The sequence below is a fragment of the Malus domestica genome, chromosome 15, assembly GCF_042453785.1.
Source record: "Malus domestica chromosome 15, GDT2T_hap1".
NCBI classification, from domain to species: domain Eukaryota; kingdom Viridiplantae; phylum Streptophyta; class Magnoliopsida; order Rosales; family Rosaceae; genus Malus; species Malus domestica.
In genome coordinates, this window is record NC_091675.1 from 51,588,885 (window position 1) to 51,608,249 (window position 19,365).

Consider the following 19,365-nt stretch of genomic DNA (forward strand, 5'->3'; position numbering starts at 1 on the left):
TAATTATTACAACGTTAATGATTTTTTCACATCTCTTTTCCTTTGTGTATATCTCACTTTATTTTTGACATTTTGTGGAAATAAATTCAAATTATAGAAATAGAACAATGAACTTACACGCATCAACCTAAAATCTTATTCTAATAAGTGGACAAAGAGCCTTTTCTACTTACAAAATATAAGAATTTTATCTTACTTTGTTTATGTTATTTAATAAACTGTGGCAATACAAATTATCATGTACTAATATAAATTTTATGTGATTTCTTATAGTTGAAATAACATCCACATCACCAATATTTTCAACATCTTCCTTCATTTTTTATACAGTAATTTGTATTCATAACCTCTAATAAAGAGATGAATGCTTTTAGGGAGAACTAATGAAAGTATTTTACATAACTTTTTTTTTTGTTTTGAAAAACACCTAGACAACTTTTTGTTTTTTAAAGACATTTGTGTGCATTACAAGAACAAAAAACAAAACAAAAAAATCACACTTTGTGAAGGTTTTGAATTAAAAAAACTATCCTTAATAATAATAAAAATGTCCTTAATAATGATAAAGAAAATTGTTTAAAAATTTATGATAAAAAAAGTTTTCCGAGAAATTTTTATAATTTTTTAAATATTTTTAACTGAGTTACATCTCTCACGAAGCTACTTTCATTGGATGATTTTATATTTAGAGGCAGAAGATTATCATAATTTTTCTTTCACAAAAACAATTATTATACTTGAAAAAAATATATTTAGGTTTTTAAAGCGTAAACTTGTGACGTGGGTAGGAAACTGCAAAATCAAAGCAGCAAGAGCATAAACAGGGTTTAGGCAATTTGGCGGCTATCTTCAGTCTTGCCTAGGGTCTTAGCTTCAAATTCTCACTCTGGTTTCTCTCCTTCCCCAATTTATACAAAATTAGGGTTTATGATTCTGTAAAATTCAGAGCAGGTCCGTATTACGATGAAGGTGAAAGTAATATCTCGATCAGCAGATGAATTCACCAAAGAACGAAGCCAAGACCTCCAGGTGAATTTTTCTCCTCTCTCCTCGGAGCTTTTCGTTCCTCTTTCTTTCTCTAAATTCTGATGCTAGGGTTTCTGGTTCGATCTCCGCAGAGGGTATTCCGTAATTTTGACCCCAGCATCCGAACCCAAGAGAAAGCTGTCGAGTATGTCCGTGCACAAAATGCCGCAAAATTAGACAAGGTATGATTTGGGATTGATTTCAATTGCGTTTTGAAATTTTGGATTTCGGACTGCATTGGATAATTGTGCATTTACGTTTGTTTGAATTTTGTTTTTATTTTTTGTGGGTAATTTAGATTTTTGCGGGGCCGTTTGTTGGAGCAATGGAGGGACATATCGATTCCATTTCCTGCATGGCAAAGAATCCAAACCACTTGACAGGAATATTTTCTGGTTCAATGGATGGAGGTACTTTGTTCCTCTCAAATTTTGGAATTCCTTTTCGTATTTATTCCTAGCTATTTATGTGGACATCTGTTTAGAGATTTTGATAGATTCTGAAAGACTTCAAACCAATTTTCTTTTTATTCAGATAATTTTTTATTTACATAAACGCAATACCACCCCCACTTCCTTCAAATCACTTTCTTTTATAGTTTTTATTGAAATAACAATCTTCTTTTAACCAAAAAAAGAAAAACATTCGCTGATAAAGAAAAATTAATCACCTTTCCAAGGCTATTGTGGTTAAGTGATTGCAATAAAAGGCCAGGTCTAGGGTACGAAAAGTGGGGCTGGTGAAGATTGAAGATACAATAGAAGAAGAGGGATAAGAGAGATAAGAGGGAATGGGTTGGGTAAAGTTGGCATGGAGAGAGAAAGTAGCTTGAAATGAAATCCTATGAGTGGAGTTGGGATTCTTATAGCCTTTTTTATGCTTATCTTATGCTCTCAAATCCTACAAAATATTTCATTCAATGAAATCCTTGAAAATCTGTGACTTTTTTAACACCTATAGATTTGTATGAATTGTTAGAAGTGTTTAAAATCTTAATTGACTACTTTTGCATTTGGATGAACTCTTTAAGGGGGGTGTATTCAATTGAGAATGTGAGAGATTTTAATGGATTTATAAATCCATGGATTTTTATGGAGTTTAATTGATTTGTAGAGATTCCATATAAAATTTTGATTCAATTCCCTTGAAATCTCATGGGAAGAGGTGAGATTTGTGGATACTTAAAATACACTTATGAAATCTCTCCAATTCCCTCTAATTCCTCAACTTTCTCAAATTCTTTAAAATCAATTTCTAATTGAATACACCTGGAATGTTATAAACTTCTTTAAAATCTTAATTGAATACACCTGGATTTCTAAGGATTTTAATAAACTATTTTAAAATTCTAATTGAATACACCTAGAATTTCAGAGAATCCCTTAAAATCCTGATTGAATACCCCTAGATTCATTAAAAGAATTAAAATCCCTTAAAATCCCAATTGAATACACCCCCTAAAAGTATTTTAAAATCTTGGTTGACTACTCTGTGAGTTTAAAATCTTTTAAAATCCTATCAAATCTTAATTTGAGTACACCCCTAAGATTTACATGCATTCTAACAAAATCATTTAAAATCCTAATTGACTACACCAAGATTTTGAAAGACTTTAAAATCTTGGTGCGGTCAATTAGGATTTGAAAAGACTCTTTTTAGAATGGAGGTGTAGTCAAATTAGCATTTTAAAAGACTTTAAAATATTGGTGTAATCAACTAGGATTTTAAATGACCTTTTTAGAATGCATGTAATTCTTAGTGTAGTAAATTGAGATTTGGATAGACATTTTTAGAGTGCTTGTTATCTAGGTGTAATAAAAAAAAATTCAAAGATTTGGTAGTATACAATTAAGATGTGGATTTTGTTGATTTGAGAGCATGAAGTACATATAACAAAAACCAAAAAGAATCCCATCTCACCCCAAGGATTTCATTTCAAGATTATGTTCTTCGATCTCTCTCTCCCTTGCCACCCATGCCCAACCCCATATGCCACTCCGCTAGCGGGCAACTCTCTCTCCCACAGTTGACAGATACGAAGTACTATTCGAGTATGCGGCCCGGTTTGGGTACGGAATTCACTAGTAGCTGATAGTACTGTTTGCTAGAGAGTAGACATAGATAGTACAATATTCAGTTTGATTCGTTCTAAATTCATTAAAGAATGTAATTGGTTTGATTATTTTTCTTTTACAATTAAATTTTGTAGTTATTACTTATTTTAAGCAATTATTGTGTTTTATACAGTTGCTTATTTGTGTGCATTCTAAGAATGTGTTTGGTGGTTTTAATATGTTTAACATGTATCTAAATAAAACAAAAAAAAAAAAATGGTTAGGGACATGCAAACAACAACAACAAAGCATTTTCCCACTAAGTAGGGTCAACTATATGAATCCTAGAACGCCATTGCGCTCGGTTCTGTGTCACATCTTCCGTTAGATCCAAGTACTCTAAGTCTTTTCTTAGAGTCTCTTCCAAAGTCTTCCTCTATCCTTTCGGCCCTGAACCTCTATCCCGTAATCTCATCTTCTAACCAGAGTGTCACTAGGCCTTCGTTTCACATGTCCAAACCACTGTAACCGATTTTCTCTCATATTTCCTTCAATTTTGGCTACTCCTACTTTACCCCGGATATGTAAGAAAATAGATGGTTTAATATGGTTGAGTACATGCATCGAAATAAAAACAAACAGATAACTAGGATCATTAGGGATATGCGTTACAAAATACATATAACCTAAGAAACAAATATAAGTATAATTTTGTGCACAGTTTTTTAGAAATCATTAAAGTACAAAAAATCCATAGCAAAACCTCACAAAAAAAATTATTTTAACATAGTTTAAGCAAAAGTAGAAAAGAAATATCACAACTACCCCAACATAATATCAACTCCATTTCATCCAATGAGAATGAGGAAGATGATTGTATTTAAGTGCAATAATCAAATGAAATATTCACGAGTCAACCTCAATCATTCAGAAGGACTCTGTCGTAAGCTTTGTTGCTTGAAAATGTTAGAACATGGGTGAAATTGCTACTGGTAAGTAAAGTTATTTTAGAGAAGTCGGGTGACAAAGCAGTGAAGATGCAATCATTGCAAGAAGTCATACAAATATCCGAATACTTGTATCAGTTATCATTTACTAGGTACTAATATTATATTATAAGACATATTTTTTTATTAATTTTGTTTTTTTATTAAATTTGTATATTATTATTATATTATAAACAATTAATAAAAAAATTACTAATAATTTTTATAACATAATACTATACCTATTAGATGATAACTAGTGCGAGGAGTAGAATATTTGTATGGCTTCTTGTAATGATTGCACTTCCACTACTTTGTCCCTCCCGAATTATCTAAAGTAACATCACTTACTATTAGTGGTTTCACCCTGTTTTGAAATTTTTGGGCCATGAAGCTTGCGACAGAGTCCTTTTGGATGATTAGGTGACAAAGTCCTTTTGGATAATTAGGTTGACTCGTATATATTTCATTTGATTGTGGCACTTCAATACAATCATATTCTTTGTTCTCATTGGATGAGATTGAATTGATATCATGCCTAGGGAAATGTGGTTATTCTCTCCTTTTGCCGAAAACTATCTTAAAATATTTTTTTTTCTTGAGGTTTAACTATGGATTTTTTGCAATTGGATGATTTATGAACAATAACCGTGCACAAACACAAATTTATACCTATATTTGTTTTTTACGTTACATTTATTTTGTAACGCATATCCGTAAGGATCCTAATGATCTGTTTGTTTTTATTTCGATGTGTGTACCCAATTATATTAAACCATTTGTTTTCTTACATGTATTTTGTAAGGCTTATCCCTAACTGTTATTTTTGTTTTTATTTTGATGCATGTGGATCATATTAAAATCATTAAACACCTTATTAGAATGCACACAAATAATAGCTTACAACAAGAATGTATAATTATAAGTATTTTTATAATTAAAACAATTTACATTTTTTAATTCGTAGTGTTTGTCTACTCTCTGGCGAATGGTACTATGGGTTACTAGCGAATTCCGTACCCAAGCCGCGAACTAGAACCGTACTCTGTATCCGGCAACTATGGGCCGTTGACTTCTCTAGGTGTTAATGTATTTTAAAGTATACCTTGAATTGATTTACTCCAAACTGTAATCTTGTGGCTTGATTTAACTGCAATGTTTGTTGCATCATTCACAATCAGGAGTGTTTTATTATCCATATTCAAATTTGTGGATCTACTTGCCTTATTCCTTATATTAAGTTTGGTATTTGCTAAATATAATACGGTACTAAACTTTCAGAGTTTGAATATGTTTTAGTTTCTTGATTCATATTAGTATTCACGTGTATTTTTTTTTTTTGGCAGAAATTCGGCTCTGGAATTTAGCTTCCAGGTAATCAGTCTTTATGGTTTTCTCATGTCGAGTATTATATGAAGTGATTGAGACTTGGACCAGGTGTCCCTGGTTTTGAATCATTGTATATATATATATATATATATAAATTAGATCCTTTCGTTATTTTCGTACTTCATAAACAATTGAAATTATTATATTTGCTATAATTATTGAACCAAAAAAAGGCGGACAGTTTGTCGGTTTCCTGGTCACAAAGGTGTCCAAGGTTTAACAGTATCTACAGATGGGTGCGTTCTTGTTTCTTGTGGAACTGATAGCACGTAAGTCATAACCTCCTGGGTTTATACCCTTGTCCCCTCTACAAACTTAAGTTCTTGTACCATTAATGAAGATTTGTCCATGATGGACTCACTATCTTCCCTTTTCAGTGTTAGGCTCTGGGGTGTACCTGTTTCTAATCTCCTGGAGGAAGATGTCTCATCTGATAAATCTGCTGAGGTATTGCCTTCCTAATACTGTCATGTGTCTTTCCAATAAATGAGTTGTCCACATTATACCTACATAACTAGTTATACACCGCGGGAAACTTATGTTTGGAAGAACGTGTTTCGGTAAGTTTCTAATTGAATTTTTAGAGACGACACTTATTAGTTGATCTTACAAATTGATTGATATGTCCTATGATTGTCAAAGTTCCTAATATTTAGGTTTACATTCTCATTTGAAGGTCTGTTGATCACCAGTGGAATTCTGATCGGTTTGCTACGGATGGAGCTGGAGTAGATATATGGAACCACAACAGGTTTTGATCTGGCCTAGTTATTCTTCTATCAAGTAAAGAAAACTATAATTTATATCCCTCATAAGTGGATAAATATTTTTTATTGTTTATTTATTTTGATGCATAGGTCTGCACCAGAGCAGAGTTACCAATGGGGCACAGACACAGTTGTATCTGTTCGATTTAATCCTGGAGAGCCAGATATCTTGGCAACATCTGCAAGGTATGTTTTGATGCTCATAGATAAGATATGTATAACAATACTAGTAATAAAAACTTGTACAGTAAACAGATTAGATACAATGTGCTTGCTCATTCTGGTTTTTGGTTCCGGATACCTTGTTTTCTAATTTAGTATTCTGTTACATTTGTTTTATTTAATAAGAATGGAACTAATAAAAACTATCTTGGGAAAACAAATGCATTCGTGTCAAAGAAATTCTGTAATTATTGTCTGTTACAACAGCATAATTTTTTTTGTTTTTTTATTTGTTCATACTGCAATGATTTTATTCATCTTTCCATATTGTTTGCTTCGTTTCTAACAAATTATATAGTATCGTATTTTAGGATAGAAAGTAATATATGATTTCTGTTGCAGCGATCGTAGCATAGCACTATATGACCTGCGCATGGGAAAACCAACATCAAAGTTTATAATGAGGGTATTGATACCAAATCATCTCTGTCTAGTTCATCCCTTTAATTTATTTACAGTTTTGATTTTAAACTTATGAGAGCTTAGAAAATAGCAATATTTGTTGCTGTCTCTTAATGGTATTTCTAACTTGCATTTGATTTTGACAGACGAGAACCAATTCCATTTGTTGGAACCCAATGGAGCCAATCAACTTCACTGCTGTAAGGATGTAAATTAAGAATTTTTTATTTGTAATCTTTGTAGTACATAAGGGATTTGCTCCGGGCTATCTCTGTGCATCCTTTTCATTGTTTTAGGATGTTTAACCATCACATATAAGCCTGAGAGTTGAGTTCCGGAATAAAACTTTAACTCTACCGAATGCAACTTGGTAATATGATAATAATGATTTGGTCGTTGGAGCAAATTCCTCTTTGTAAAAAATCTTGTAATCAATGTAAGTAAATTTTTTTTACTTATGTTTGTTACCCTTACCAGTGGTTTTAGAGACGCCAATGCTCAAATATGTTGGCTTTCTTCTTCTTCGTGTAGCATTTCTTATTCTATTCTGTGAAGGTGCTAATCTAATTCCTCAATTATAGGCAAATGAGGATTCCAACTGTTATAGCTTTGATTGTAGAAAGTTTGGTGAAGCTACGTGTGTTCACATGGATCATGTTTCTGCACTGTAAGTTGATAATTTTGCAATTGGAATATTCAGTGTGTAAAGTTTAGTATTGTGTACCAAAGTTCCATTCTTTTGTTTCTCAGGAGGATATTGATTATTCTCCAACTGGTCGAGAATTTGTCACTGGGTCTTATGATAGAACTGTGAGTTCCCTTTTGCATATGATTAAACTCCATTTCATCTTTGTTTGTGTAAATATAGCCTTAGTCCTCTTAAAAAAATTCCTTTGCAGGCGATGATTTTCCCGTATAATGCTGGTCACAAACGGGAGATATATCATACGAAGAGAATGCAAAGGTTTGGCTTTCATGCATTCCTTCCCTTATTTGGTTGCTCATATTTGTTGAACATATGTTATTAGCTTTCATATGCCAATCACAGCACTATAACTTTATGTTGATCAACTTAGATATTCTGACTCTTTTGTTTCCCTCGTCCTGCTTTTTATGTAGGGTGTTTTGTGTCAAGTACAGCTGCGATGGTAGTTATGTTATTTCCGGGAGTGATGACACTAATCTTAGGCTTTGGAAGTCTAAAGCATCGGAACAATTGGGAGTTGTAAGAAATCTCTTCTTTACCTCATGTTTTTGTTGCCTTAGGATTACAGCACGGTTTTTACCTTGGTACTCGGGAGTTATTCTTCCATTACCTGTATCTGATATGCACTCATTATATCCTTGTATATTACATTACACCTGACAGAGCTTTTTTGAGCATTTTTTTTATTTTGTTGGGTAACCTTTTTTCTCTTAGAAAAGAAAGAATGCATAAATTGGTTTGACCACAGAATTTTGTTCTTACCATGCACGCTATCACCATCACCAAACAGGCATGAAACTCACAGATATAAACTTTTAATTATCGTCATCCAGCTTCTTCCAAGGGAACAGAAAAAGCATGAGTATCATGAGGCTGTCAAAAACCGCTACAAGCACCTTCCCGAAGTCAAGCGTATTGTGAGGTATAAAAGGATGATGCCTGCTGTTATTCGTTATTTCTTATTAAAATAATGAATTGTATTTGAAATGTAAAATGGTTTAATCATTTTTAGCCTCTGTTTCTCATCTATCTGTTGTTCTGAATGGTGATTGTGTAGGCACAGGCACCTACCAAAACCAATATACAAGGCAGGTAAGCAAATTCGTGAACAAAATGAATCTCAGAGAAAGAAGCACGAGAAGAGGAAGGCCCGCAGTGCCCCAGGAAGCATCGTTCAAGAGCCATTACGTAGAAGAAAAATCATCAAAGTCGAGTGAAGAGTGTGGGTTAATGTTGGCATATTTGTGAGCTCTATACTACCAGTGCCTTCACAGTTGAAGCATTCCTCACCATGGACCTTGGTGCGGTGTCTATAGTGGCTTTAACGAACGATAGTTTATAGAGGTTGGTTCGAGTAACAACGCTATGTCAAAGTTTAGTTAAATTCAATTTCATAGAGGAATATTGTGTTTCGCTTGGTTGGTGGCCTTGTGAAATGTTTCATGTGGAAATGTTCAGCTCCCGATCTCAATGTTGTTCGGAATTTTTGATGAATAGTGTTTCGGAATGTTCAGAATGTTTATACATTTCATAACAAAGCATGTTGTCAATCTTAACTCAGATTTGAATTGAAATGTAGTCATAGTTTGATTAGTTAAAGGAGTAATATTCTCTCTCCTTCCATCTACTCTCACCTCCCTATATTTTTTTCTGCAGTGAAGTCAACATAAGATGATGCGGCTTAATTGTGGCCGTTCAAATAAGACGGGGCCAGAGGGAAGGGAAATTTGGAGGACAGAGAACTACTCCATTAAAGAATTGGGTGATGGGTAGGGAAAGGATGTTCATTACCAAATACCAAAGCATATGTATCTTGCTTATTATCTCCATGAGTTCTCATTTACGGATCACCATTGCAAAAAATCAATTGAATCAGGTTAATTATGTATGAGACTATTTTCCTTCTTTATTGAAAAAAAAAAACTGGGGTAAATGACTGCTTGCCCATCAAGTTTGTGTTTAATTGCAATCGCATCATTATTTTCAAAACATTACAATCTCATATACAAACTTACAATTTTATTGTAATGTTTAAAAGATGATGTATGAGATTGCAATTGAACACAAACTTAAAAGAACAAATTGTAACTTATCCCAAAAACTAATCTATCTTGGAAATGAATTTCCTTAAAAAATTGAATGATTTAGATCATATAATTACAATGTGGAGTTGCATACCCCAATGGATAGAGTTTGAGCATTTAAACTAAAGATTGGAGGATTCAGGCTACATCACATAATAAGTTATCCATAATAATTTGGTTATGAATTCGTTATAATAAAGTCAAACATAAAATTTCTCACTTTTAAATAAAAATAAATAAAATTAGACCATATTAAGTGGTTTAAAATAAAATAAAAAATCATGAGAACTTGGTTATTTGTCAAAAAAAGAAAGAAAATTATCAACCTGGTTAATGGCTTGGCTTTTAAACTGGACCACATAAAAAAATCATCAACAAAATACATAAAAGTCGCAGGCAAATACAAAATAATCAAAACCACACGACTGTTCCTGTGTGTCTTCCATGGCTTTCACAGCTGCTCCTCCTCAGGCTTCACACACTATGTTCCTCAGAAGCCCACCAGCAACAACAACTACAAGAGCAAGAACATCAACCACAACAAGAAGAACAAGAAGCCATGTGAGTGTACACGTGCACGCATCTCAGGGGCCGAGCAACCGCGAGAGGGCCCCGCCAGGAGTTGATACAAGAATCCATTGGGAAAATGACGATGAAGGTTGGATTGGAGGAAGCAGCAGCAGGAAAGAGCAGGCGGAGCAAGAGCCGGAGTCGGAGCAGCAGAAGAGTCAGAGGCAGAGCAATCTCTTGGGAGACAAGTTTGCTGACTTGCTCAATGACTCCATTTCTGATTCCCATTACCAGTCAGTCTCTCTTTCTTCTTTTCTCCCTTCCACTCATTTTTAAATTCAATTTCTCTATGTTTTAGTGCTATAATTGTAAATTATTAATTGACGTGGAATTTACACGTAAAATAGATTATCTTTTACCGCTTCCGCTACATTATGGTGGATTGTCATGACGGTTAGGTTATTCCGCATTCCGGATGCAATCTTTGTCTATCCGTTTAATATAGATTAGTGTAAAATATCGCATGTATATAAAAATTCTCAAAGTTACTACATGGAAATTTTTTTCAAGGCTTTGTTGTGTTAGAAAAGTATTTCCTACTATTCAGTTCATATGAGCTCGTTTGACAATGTTTTTAAAACGATAGAAACCATTTTTGGTGAAAATGCTTTTGGAATCTATTCTTAGTAAAAATGCATGTCAATTTTGGAAAAACACTTTATTGCTTCTTGCAAGAAGCACATAACTGATGTTTTTGGCAAAAAGCGCTTTAAGTGCTTTTGAAACCCAAAAAGATTTTTTTTTCAAGCGGGTTCAATCATTTTAAAAGCAATTCCGAACAAGCCGATGAATGATATATTACCCTTTCTCTCTATAGCAATGCAGTATAGTGGGATATCAAACAAATGTAAATTTTTGAGTTTCTTACTACTTAATACTCTTCTGATTCATTGTCAATTGACACCAAAAATATTTTCAGGTTCTTAGGGGTATCTGCAGAAGCTGATTTAGAAGAAATCAAAGCCGCATATCGAAGACTATCCAAAGAGTACCATCCGGACACCACTTCTCTTCCCCTCAAGACTGCGTCCGACAAGTTTGTGAGGCTACGAGAAATTTATGATGTGTTGAGCAACGAAGAGAGCCGTAAGTTTTACAACTGGACCCTCGCTCAAGAGGCTGCAAGCCGCCAAGCGGAAATAATGCGAATGAAGTTGGAGGATCCTTACGTGAAAGCAGTAGAGACGTATAAACCTGTCCCGGACATGGTTGATCGTCTTGGTGGAAAGAACATGGCGCTGGGCGATCAAGCGATGACGGCCCTCACCATCGATGTTTTGATCATCGTTTTTGCTATTTGTTGTATCACATATGTCATCTTCTTCAAAGAGCCATACTACTAGTACTACAAGCTAGCTTGACAATCAAGTAACACAGAAAAAATATACTACAATGTACATTTAAACTGCTTCTTTCTTCGCTCCCCACCTCGTTTTCTTTTCTTCCTTACATGCTCTACCTTTGCTGGAAGATAATAGTTGCAGCAGAGATCATCTCGGTTTTCCTAACTCAACATAGCACGCAAGTGGAAAATTGCCTTAATGTTAGGGTCTTCATCTTCAATTGCGTTTCGAGTTCAAATTCTCTTCCTTTCCTTAATGTAATTAGAGTAGTAGTATCATACAACAAAAACTTAATAAAGACTTAAGGAAACTGTTATTGACACTCTAAAAATTTAATTATGCACTCCTCATTTGGAGTTTAGAGTAGTAGTATTTTTCTTTCTAAATATAAATATTTGGACTGCAAAATAAGAATTTTTGAGTGCCAATAAAAATTTCTTACATAAATTGCAAAAAAAAAAAAAAAAAAAAAAAAAAAAAAATCAACAAAGAGAGAAAAACACCTAAAGGCTAGTAGGTTTATTTGTAGTTGGTTATGAAACATGGATGCTAGGAAGGATTGACCAAAAAAAAGAAATTTGTGGAAATTATATTTTACACCCTCAGGTTTGAGGTGGTTTTCAAAATGGAACATGGGTTCTATTTTTCTTAACATTGGACCATGAGGTTTTGAAATTATATTTGTCTATACCATCCTTATATTTGAACGTCTAAGGGGTCACGCGTCCACCAATCATCAATTTAATGAAGAATAGTCAATTAGATCGGGCATAAAAGACAGGGTAATGCTATTTACACACACCTATTTACCTCCCACACACCCTTTTTAATTTGTGTTCATTGACCTTCTTCAATTCATTTGATCTGAAAGCCGAAATTTAGATGGTATGTGAGTTGTAAAAATGTGTGTGTTGATAGCACTAGCCAAAAGATATATATACACTAAGACGTGGTGGTGGATCAAGAGTGCACAAAACTAACAAGAGAAAGCCTTGACACAAACAAATTTGTGAGATATCCATTTGTTGGTCAAACGATAAACATTCTACATCTTAGTTTCTTCTGCAGTTAACATGGCTGAAAGAATATAAACTTATATCTCTAAACAAACATGATCCCGTTCTCTTTAATGGTATCAAGAACAATCCCAAGCTTACCTTCAATCCGTTCACCTTTTCGGGCCTCATAAGACAATGCATATACATCAGCTTCCTTGGACCGCTCAGCAATAAGCCGCCCTATAACTCTGCACGCGTTGTGATCTGTGAGTGAAGGTAAGTTGCTCCGAAGATCCTTGGCATTGGTGGTAGCAACTGATATCACTTTGCTGGTTCCCCGATGCATTACTTTTGCGTGGATAAATTTTTTCGAAAAGAAAACATTTAGTAAGAATGGCCTCATATACATATCAGTCTTCTGTTTCCAGGATTTCCTGTTAGGCTTCTTTGCAGCTTCACCTCGAGATCTCCGGGTCCATGCAGCTCGAACAACAGAATTCTAAAATCACAGGTAAACAGAAAGTGAGTGTGAGAGAAAGATGCCCAAAAACAACAGGAAGAGATTGTCCAAACAGAAGTGCAAGGATTAGTAAGAAAGGACTTGGCACATGACAAATATATACCACAACTGCCCGACTTCCAAAGATTTTTTCCTCGGCTTTGAATTACATTGAAGAACCTTCAAAATTTTCTTTCGCCGAGTCAGGAAAGGGATAATCAGCAGTATATATATGCTGCTGGTAGACCCTTCCACACAAAGGTTTTGCTGGATAGAGGATTTTTGGTAGTACGGAGTTAATTGAGTTTACCAAGTTTAGACACAAGATTCTAGTGACATATAAACCAAGACAATCCTTCCTTGTTTACAAGAAAAGAAAATTGGATGCATCATAGACGATAGTTTTGATACCAAGTATCCGACTAATCGTTTTCTCCTCAGTTAGATGTCACTACTCATACAACCACAATTTTAAGTTGGCTTTTCAGCCAAAATGGTCCCTGGAATTGGCATAACTCCTCACTTTGGTCCATGCCATTGAAAATCGATATTTGTCAAACCAGCCTCTCCACTTAACGAGGATATTGACAGATTTTTCATGAAACGACCATAATGATTTAAGGTGGAGAACCTCAAGGACTACTTCTATCAATTTTCAATGTCATGGACCAAAGTTAGGAGTTAGCCAATCTCAGGGACCATTTTGACTGAAAAAAAATTTGAAGTTCCACCATTATTGGGGGTGATTCCTTCCTCACTTGCAAAATCTACTCTTATCCAGAAATCAAAATTGAAATTGATATCTTCCTTCCTTTATCTAAACTCTAAAGAGATAAGGAGGAATTTGAAGAAGAAAGTGAGTTACTGTATTTGGTATTGAAAATTGGGAGAATAAGTGAGTGAGTGTGTTGCTTACCCTGCTCAGTGCGGGAGCGGGAGGGTCTGCTATGGAGATGTTAATCAGAGGAAAGGAAGAAACCCATGAAAGCTGAGTCGACCGAGTTGGAAGCAACCCGGAGGAGGAGAGGCTGAGCGACCCACACACGCTTGATGGAGGAGCCGCTGAACAAGATATTATTGTCACCATCTCTCGGCACTCTCGCACTGCAACGCAGCAGCCTAATGGCTAATGTTTCTCTACTTGTTCAGAAACATACTGGGGAGAAGGAGCCGTCTTTATTAAAAAAACAAAAACTGAAAAAACCGGGTTCAACCCGGTCACATCGACCAAACTAAACCAATTTGAGCAGTTGTTGCCACTTGCTAGTATTATAGCCTAATGGAAATAATGGAAATGTGATGCGGAAGTCCGTATCACGGAGTAATCTAGTGGAAATGTGATGTGGACTTCCGCATCACAGAGTCGAAAACGGAAATGGCAAGATGCAAAGTGAGTCGAAAGGCTTCTGTTTCCGTACTTGATTGGGGGGCTTTTGGGCTCCTCCTAATCTTATTCATAATTGGGAAGGGGTTCGAACCCCATTTTCTCTAGCATGCAAGTGGAACAGATAGTTGAAACATTCTTTCAAATCTTGTAGATAACGAATTTAATACTAAATTAGACTGCCAATTGTGTGACTTAGAAAAACTCTCCATCTCCCCTTAATGTAAAAATATCAATGTACTCCAAAAAAAAAAAAAAAAAAAAAAAACTCGCAAATTTTGATTCGACCCTCTACAAATGACGATTTCAATACCTTATTACTAAGATACTTACATTTCCATTGATAAATTGTTCCCCTTGAGCGTAATGTATCTTCACCGTATAAATTTAATAATTAATTAATGTTCGTACAAGATTGTATAGAATAATGCTGATATAGTATCACAAATTTGTTCTTCTTTCTCCTAAATAGTATTCAGAGGTCGTACGACATGCCAACTCAAACAGTGTAATCCGGACTACCTTTCCAAAACAACAGAACCTAAACACTCGAGCTCTTTGACGATGAACGGATCCAGAGACCATCAAAATTTCCTACTATACATCAGAGTATTCAGATTCGTATCCACAATGAACTTCCATTTTCGTAGTGGAATAATGTTTAAACCACATCCAATACATAGGGATGACTCAATGCTCGTCACCGTCCTCTTGTGATCGCAACCAGGAGAGGTACTCAGACTCCTGGGCTGACCGATTTGGTGGAGTTACCCTTTTCCGAACCAACATTGGTATGTCGGGGCACTGTCTCTTACGCCCACCCCTTGGCCTTGACCGGAATTGCTCATCAGCCTCTTCAAAATCCCCCTGAAACTCAAAGCAATTGATGTCATCCATGTGAATAGATATTGTAACACTGCCTTAACATATACTTGCTCAAAAGAAAATGCAAAAATGCAACACATGAGGGAATTGAAGATTCAAGAGCAAATCTTACATGGGTATAGACATGACATCCAGTCTTCTCATGGTTATCTCTCACATGCTTGTATGCAAATCTCATGCCACAACCCGAGAAGCTACAGACAAAAGGTTTATGCTCAAGGTGTACCGCTTTCACATGTTTATAGAGATTCGATTTCTGCATACATGATAAAACCAAATGTCAACACAGAATTCTACACAATATTTTGCATATGAAAATAACAAAATTTATTGGTCAACAATCATTTTATGATCAATCTATTCACCGGTATAAATAATATTTTTCCTTGTTCACCGATCACTTGACTAAAAGAAATCATGTTATAAAAGATCTCTCTCTTTTCAAAGTTAGTCAACGACTTACAGTTGTAAATGTGCGAAGACAACCCTTATAATCACATTTAATTCTTTCTATTGAACTTCTCTCTTCATGTGTGAGAAGATGCCTTTTCATATTTTGTCTCAGCTGCTTGGCCCCACATATCTCGCAGGTAGTATGTTGGTGGCAGGACTGGATATGGACCTTAAGGCATTGATCATTGGTAAAGTGTTTCATACAGCCTGGTTCAAAGCAGAATGCCTCCACTGTGTCTAGCTTAACTGCATTACGGAAGGATATCATCAGCGGTTAGGATAACACCAACACATTTTCTCATTTTGAAGCAAAAAAAAGTGTATCTATATGTATCTGCATTATTTCATTGCATTCACAAACAACCCACTACAAAACTTAAAAAGAAAAATAGAATTTGGAAACAAAAGCTACCATGGGATTCCTCATGCTTCCGCAGCCTTGAAGCATATCTAAACTCCTTTCCACAACCAATTTCCTGGCATACATGCTGCTTCTGCACTCCACCATCAGCTGAAGGGCAATCCTCAATGTGAAGTTCATTGACATGCCTCTTAATGTTACCTTGGAAGACAAATTCACGATTGCAGTTCTCAACTGGACACTTAAAAAGTTTCCCTTGGTGCTGAAGGAGATGGCGGGTCAAGTGGTCCTTTCGTCTGTAGCTGGAATGGCAGTCATCCACTGAACAAATGTATGGCCTCTGAAATCAATAAGCTAAAATAAATTGATGAACTCATAAAAATAATTTCAGAATACACTCGAACAGTCATCAAACCTCAAACCAACCAGTGCGTGACTCAGGTTTGCTTGATGGAGCTTCACAGGAGGTCTCCCACCTGGTACTAGTCCATCAAGTCTGAACCTTATCGCATTTTGGAGTTCTTTGTGTGGGATCCAATGCTTCACGCTATCCATTGTATTTTTTTAATAAATGTTGATTCCTGCAAAACTTATATCTTTAAACAATTCAATTGATGCAAAGATTACACAAACTTCATCCAGAAATTGCAGACAGCTATACGCATAATTAGCTGTTAAATGCGTCATCAGACTCATATCATATCATGCTGATACAAATATACATTAAAACCTGCTGCCGGTTTACTGACAACTCGTGAGAGAATAACACAATCTCTCGAACGATTTCATCGCAAGTAGTACATGGAAGATTTATAGTCAGCTTGTTTTAATCAGGCGAGACCTATAGATAAAAGCAAACAATACCTCAAGGGAATGACTTTGCAGGTGCTGCTTGAGATGTGCAGGTTTCTTGAAAGTGGTACCACATTCTTCACAAGTATTGGAATTTTCTTCCCCAACCTCCCCACCTCCATCACCGTCAGCCATTTCCATCTCCTCCTGCATCAAAAATTCAAAAAATTAAAAACTTTAACAGACCCAACTTGTAATTTTGGTTTTAGAGGCAAAACAAAGTGAACCCACAACAGAAAAGCTGTCAAAAATAAAGACCCAATTCATCAAAATTCATAATTCGACCGAAAAGAATCAAGATTAAGGAGAAGACGAAGAAGGAGTAAAAACCTTGTGGTGTGAGAGAATGTGAGAAGCGATGAGAGACTTCTTGGACCTGCAGATGCCACAGTAGTCGCAGTAATGCCGCCTTATGTCTCTGACAATAGGCCCCTCCTTCTCTCCTGCCCCTTTATCCATCTTCACCACGGCGTTCGGGGTTTGGAGTTTGGGGACTGACTGGTTTCTAAAAGGCAATGAGCGCAGTCTTTACATTAGGGTTTTCGTACCTTCATATTGTCGATTCTACCCTTTTCAGTTGAACTTGGATTTGACAATTCTTTACTTTCCTTAATGGGCTTTCCTTGCTGGACCAGTCCAGTATGTGAAAACGGCCGATTATATTGGGGCCGCTGTTAAGACCCCGTACGGTTGCGTTTTGAAAAACGATTTTTTAATCTGTTTTGTTCTACATTTAGGATTTTGCAGTTTTATGATTTGAGAATGCATTTGATAGTTTATTCCGATAATGATACTTGAGAAAAAATTATATTGAAAATATCTGGTTTTAACATCAAAAATATCAGAAAAATAATAAATTAGTGTTTGTTAGTGTTGACCCTAGAAACTACAAAGCCTACGTGGCGCGCAGGCCGAGTAATTAATGAGCTAACTACGTCCTTCGGTGAATGCGGGGCGTGCCAACTCGTCGGCCGAGCTCGGCCGAGGAGTAAATTTGTTGATGTTGCGTTGGGTCGCGCTACTGACTTCTGCGTCTTGCGATTGCGGCCGAGAAAGGAACACGTCTCGACCTCTTGGGCTCTCAAACCTGAAGACAAGGTTACTATTCTTACGAAGTTCAATATTAAATTCGGCTTTCAATGTGCCGAATGTAATAACTGTAACACCTCACTTTGCCGAGAAGGCTGATGAGATGACCTCGACCAATAAGGATTTAGAAATCCTTCTCGACCGAGACTTGGATAGATAATCAATCGTTCTCGCCGCAGTGCTGTTGATGCCAACGGAAGATACTGCGAGACCGACTGATTCTACGGTGACAGAGCTATCTATGCCGACTTAAGATATCACCGGTTGCTTCCACAGTGCTGTTGATGCCAACGGAAGATGTGTCAGTGAAAAAAGGAAAAAGAAAAATCACAAGTTGTGAGAATTTGCGCAGGGCAATTTTGTATTGATTTGCAGGCCTCTGAATGGTGTGCAACCCTCCCTACTTATAGTGAAAGTTACACCCGTCCGCTTGATACTCTTGGAGAGTCCTAATTGGACTCTGTCTTGTGGAGTTGCATCTGGTTGTACATTTTTCTTATATCCTTTAGCCAAGGATCATATCCCTTTATGCCAATAAGCTTCCCGCCTTGAAATATGCCAATAATATGCATGTATGGCTGACCAACGCCAATCATGCGGCTGATTAAATCCAAATTGGCATCCTTATCTTTATGCATGCGCAAAAATCCATACCAATCCATAACCATTCGCCAATAATCAGTAATGCATTAGGATTCTAATGCCCCACCATCCTACGAATAAATTGGGGTTTTAGATAAAAACTATGTTTAATAAATTATGATTAAAATCCCAACATTATCTCAATCATAATTTATTTCAACCACTTTGTCGTTCAACGGCCTAAAACCCTGCTCATCCGACGGCCTTGATTGCTCGAGCCGATATTGTAAAAATGGGTCCAAACAGTTAGTAAATACTTTTGTAAAATAAATTTTAAGATGACGCGGTAAAGTGCTGGTGGCAACAACGAGGTAAGAGGCAATGTTGGTGGGACCGATGGTGGTGGTGGCAATAGCAATTGTGGTACATGGTGGTTGTGTTAACGAAAGTTGTGAGGCATGATTGTGGTAACGTTGGTTTGAGAGGTGGTGAGGATCATGGTGTTAAGGATCGTGGAAAATGTGGTGGCAGTAGCAGCGGTGGCGACAGTGGTGGTGAGACAGTAGAGATGGTGGTGAATGAATGGTTGTACAGAGAGAAAAAAATTAAGGGAAATACGATTATGAAAAAGACTAAAGCTAAGGAGGCTCAAATGTAAATTTGACGGACATTGGCTATATTAAAATCAACATGAAACCCACATATTTATTTAC

The 19,365-nt window shown here is 36.0% G+C and overlaps 3 protein-coding genes and 1 pseudogene across 5 annotated transcripts; 2 read left to right on the forward strand and 2 right to left on the reverse strand.

The window, feature by feature from the left end:
- Positions 1-777: 777 nt before the first annotated feature.
- Positions 778-9,179, forward strand: LOC103402264 (uncharacterized; annotated as a pseudogene).
- A 409-nt stretch (positions 9,180-9,588) lies between these two features.
- LOC103402263 (NAD(P)H-quinone oxidoreductase subunit T, chloroplastic) lies at positions 9,589-11,611 on the forward strand. Its single transcript, XM_008341001.4, has 2 exons — positions 9,589-10,439; positions 11,126-11,611. Exons 1-2 carry the CDS (start codon positions 10,081-10,083, stop codon positions 11,547-11,549), a joined length of 783 nt encoding a protein of 260 aa, XP_008339223.2. The 5' UTR covers positions 9,589-10,080; the 3' UTR covers positions 11,550-11,611.
- A 930-nt stretch (positions 11,612-12,541) lies between these two features.
- Positions 12,542-14,285, reverse strand: LOC103402265 (uncharacterized). The gene is made up of 2 exons (XM_008341004.4): positions 13,963-14,285; positions 12,542-13,046 (listed from the first exon to the last, which is right to left on the reverse strand). Exons 1-2 carry the CDS (start codon positions 14,131-14,133, stop codon positions 12,651-12,653), a joined length of 567 nt encoding a protein of 188 aa, XP_008339226.2. The 5' UTR covers positions 14,134-14,285; the 3' UTR covers positions 12,542-12,650.
- A 502-nt stretch (positions 14,286-14,787) lies between these two features.
- On the reverse strand, positions 14,788-17,538 carry LOC103402266 (transcription factor IIIA-like). Of its 3 annotated transcripts, none has more exons than XM_070813346.1 (7): positions 17,312-17,527; positions 16,994-17,128; positions 16,556-16,718; positions 16,181-16,469; positions 15,779-16,014; positions 15,428-15,571; positions 14,788-15,297 (listed from the first exon to the last, which is right to left on the reverse strand). In XM_070813346.1, the coding sequence occupies exons 3-7, from the start codon at positions 16,682-16,684 to the stop codon at positions 15,121-15,123; spliced, it is 975 nt and encodes a 324-aa protein (XP_070669447.1). In that variant the 5' UTR covers positions 16,685-16,718; positions 16,994-17,128; positions 17,312-17,527; the 3' UTR covers positions 14,788-15,120. The 3 variants fall into 3 exon arrangements, with proteins under 3 accessions (XP_070669447.1, XP_028949415.1, XP_028949414.1); XM_029093582.2 differs by having other exon boundaries at positions 16,556-16,710; positions 17,312-17,504; XM_029093581.2 differs by lacking the exon at positions 16,556-16,718 and having other exon boundaries at positions 17,312-17,538.
- Between the last annotated feature and the right edge of the window lie 1,827 nt (positions 17,539-19,365).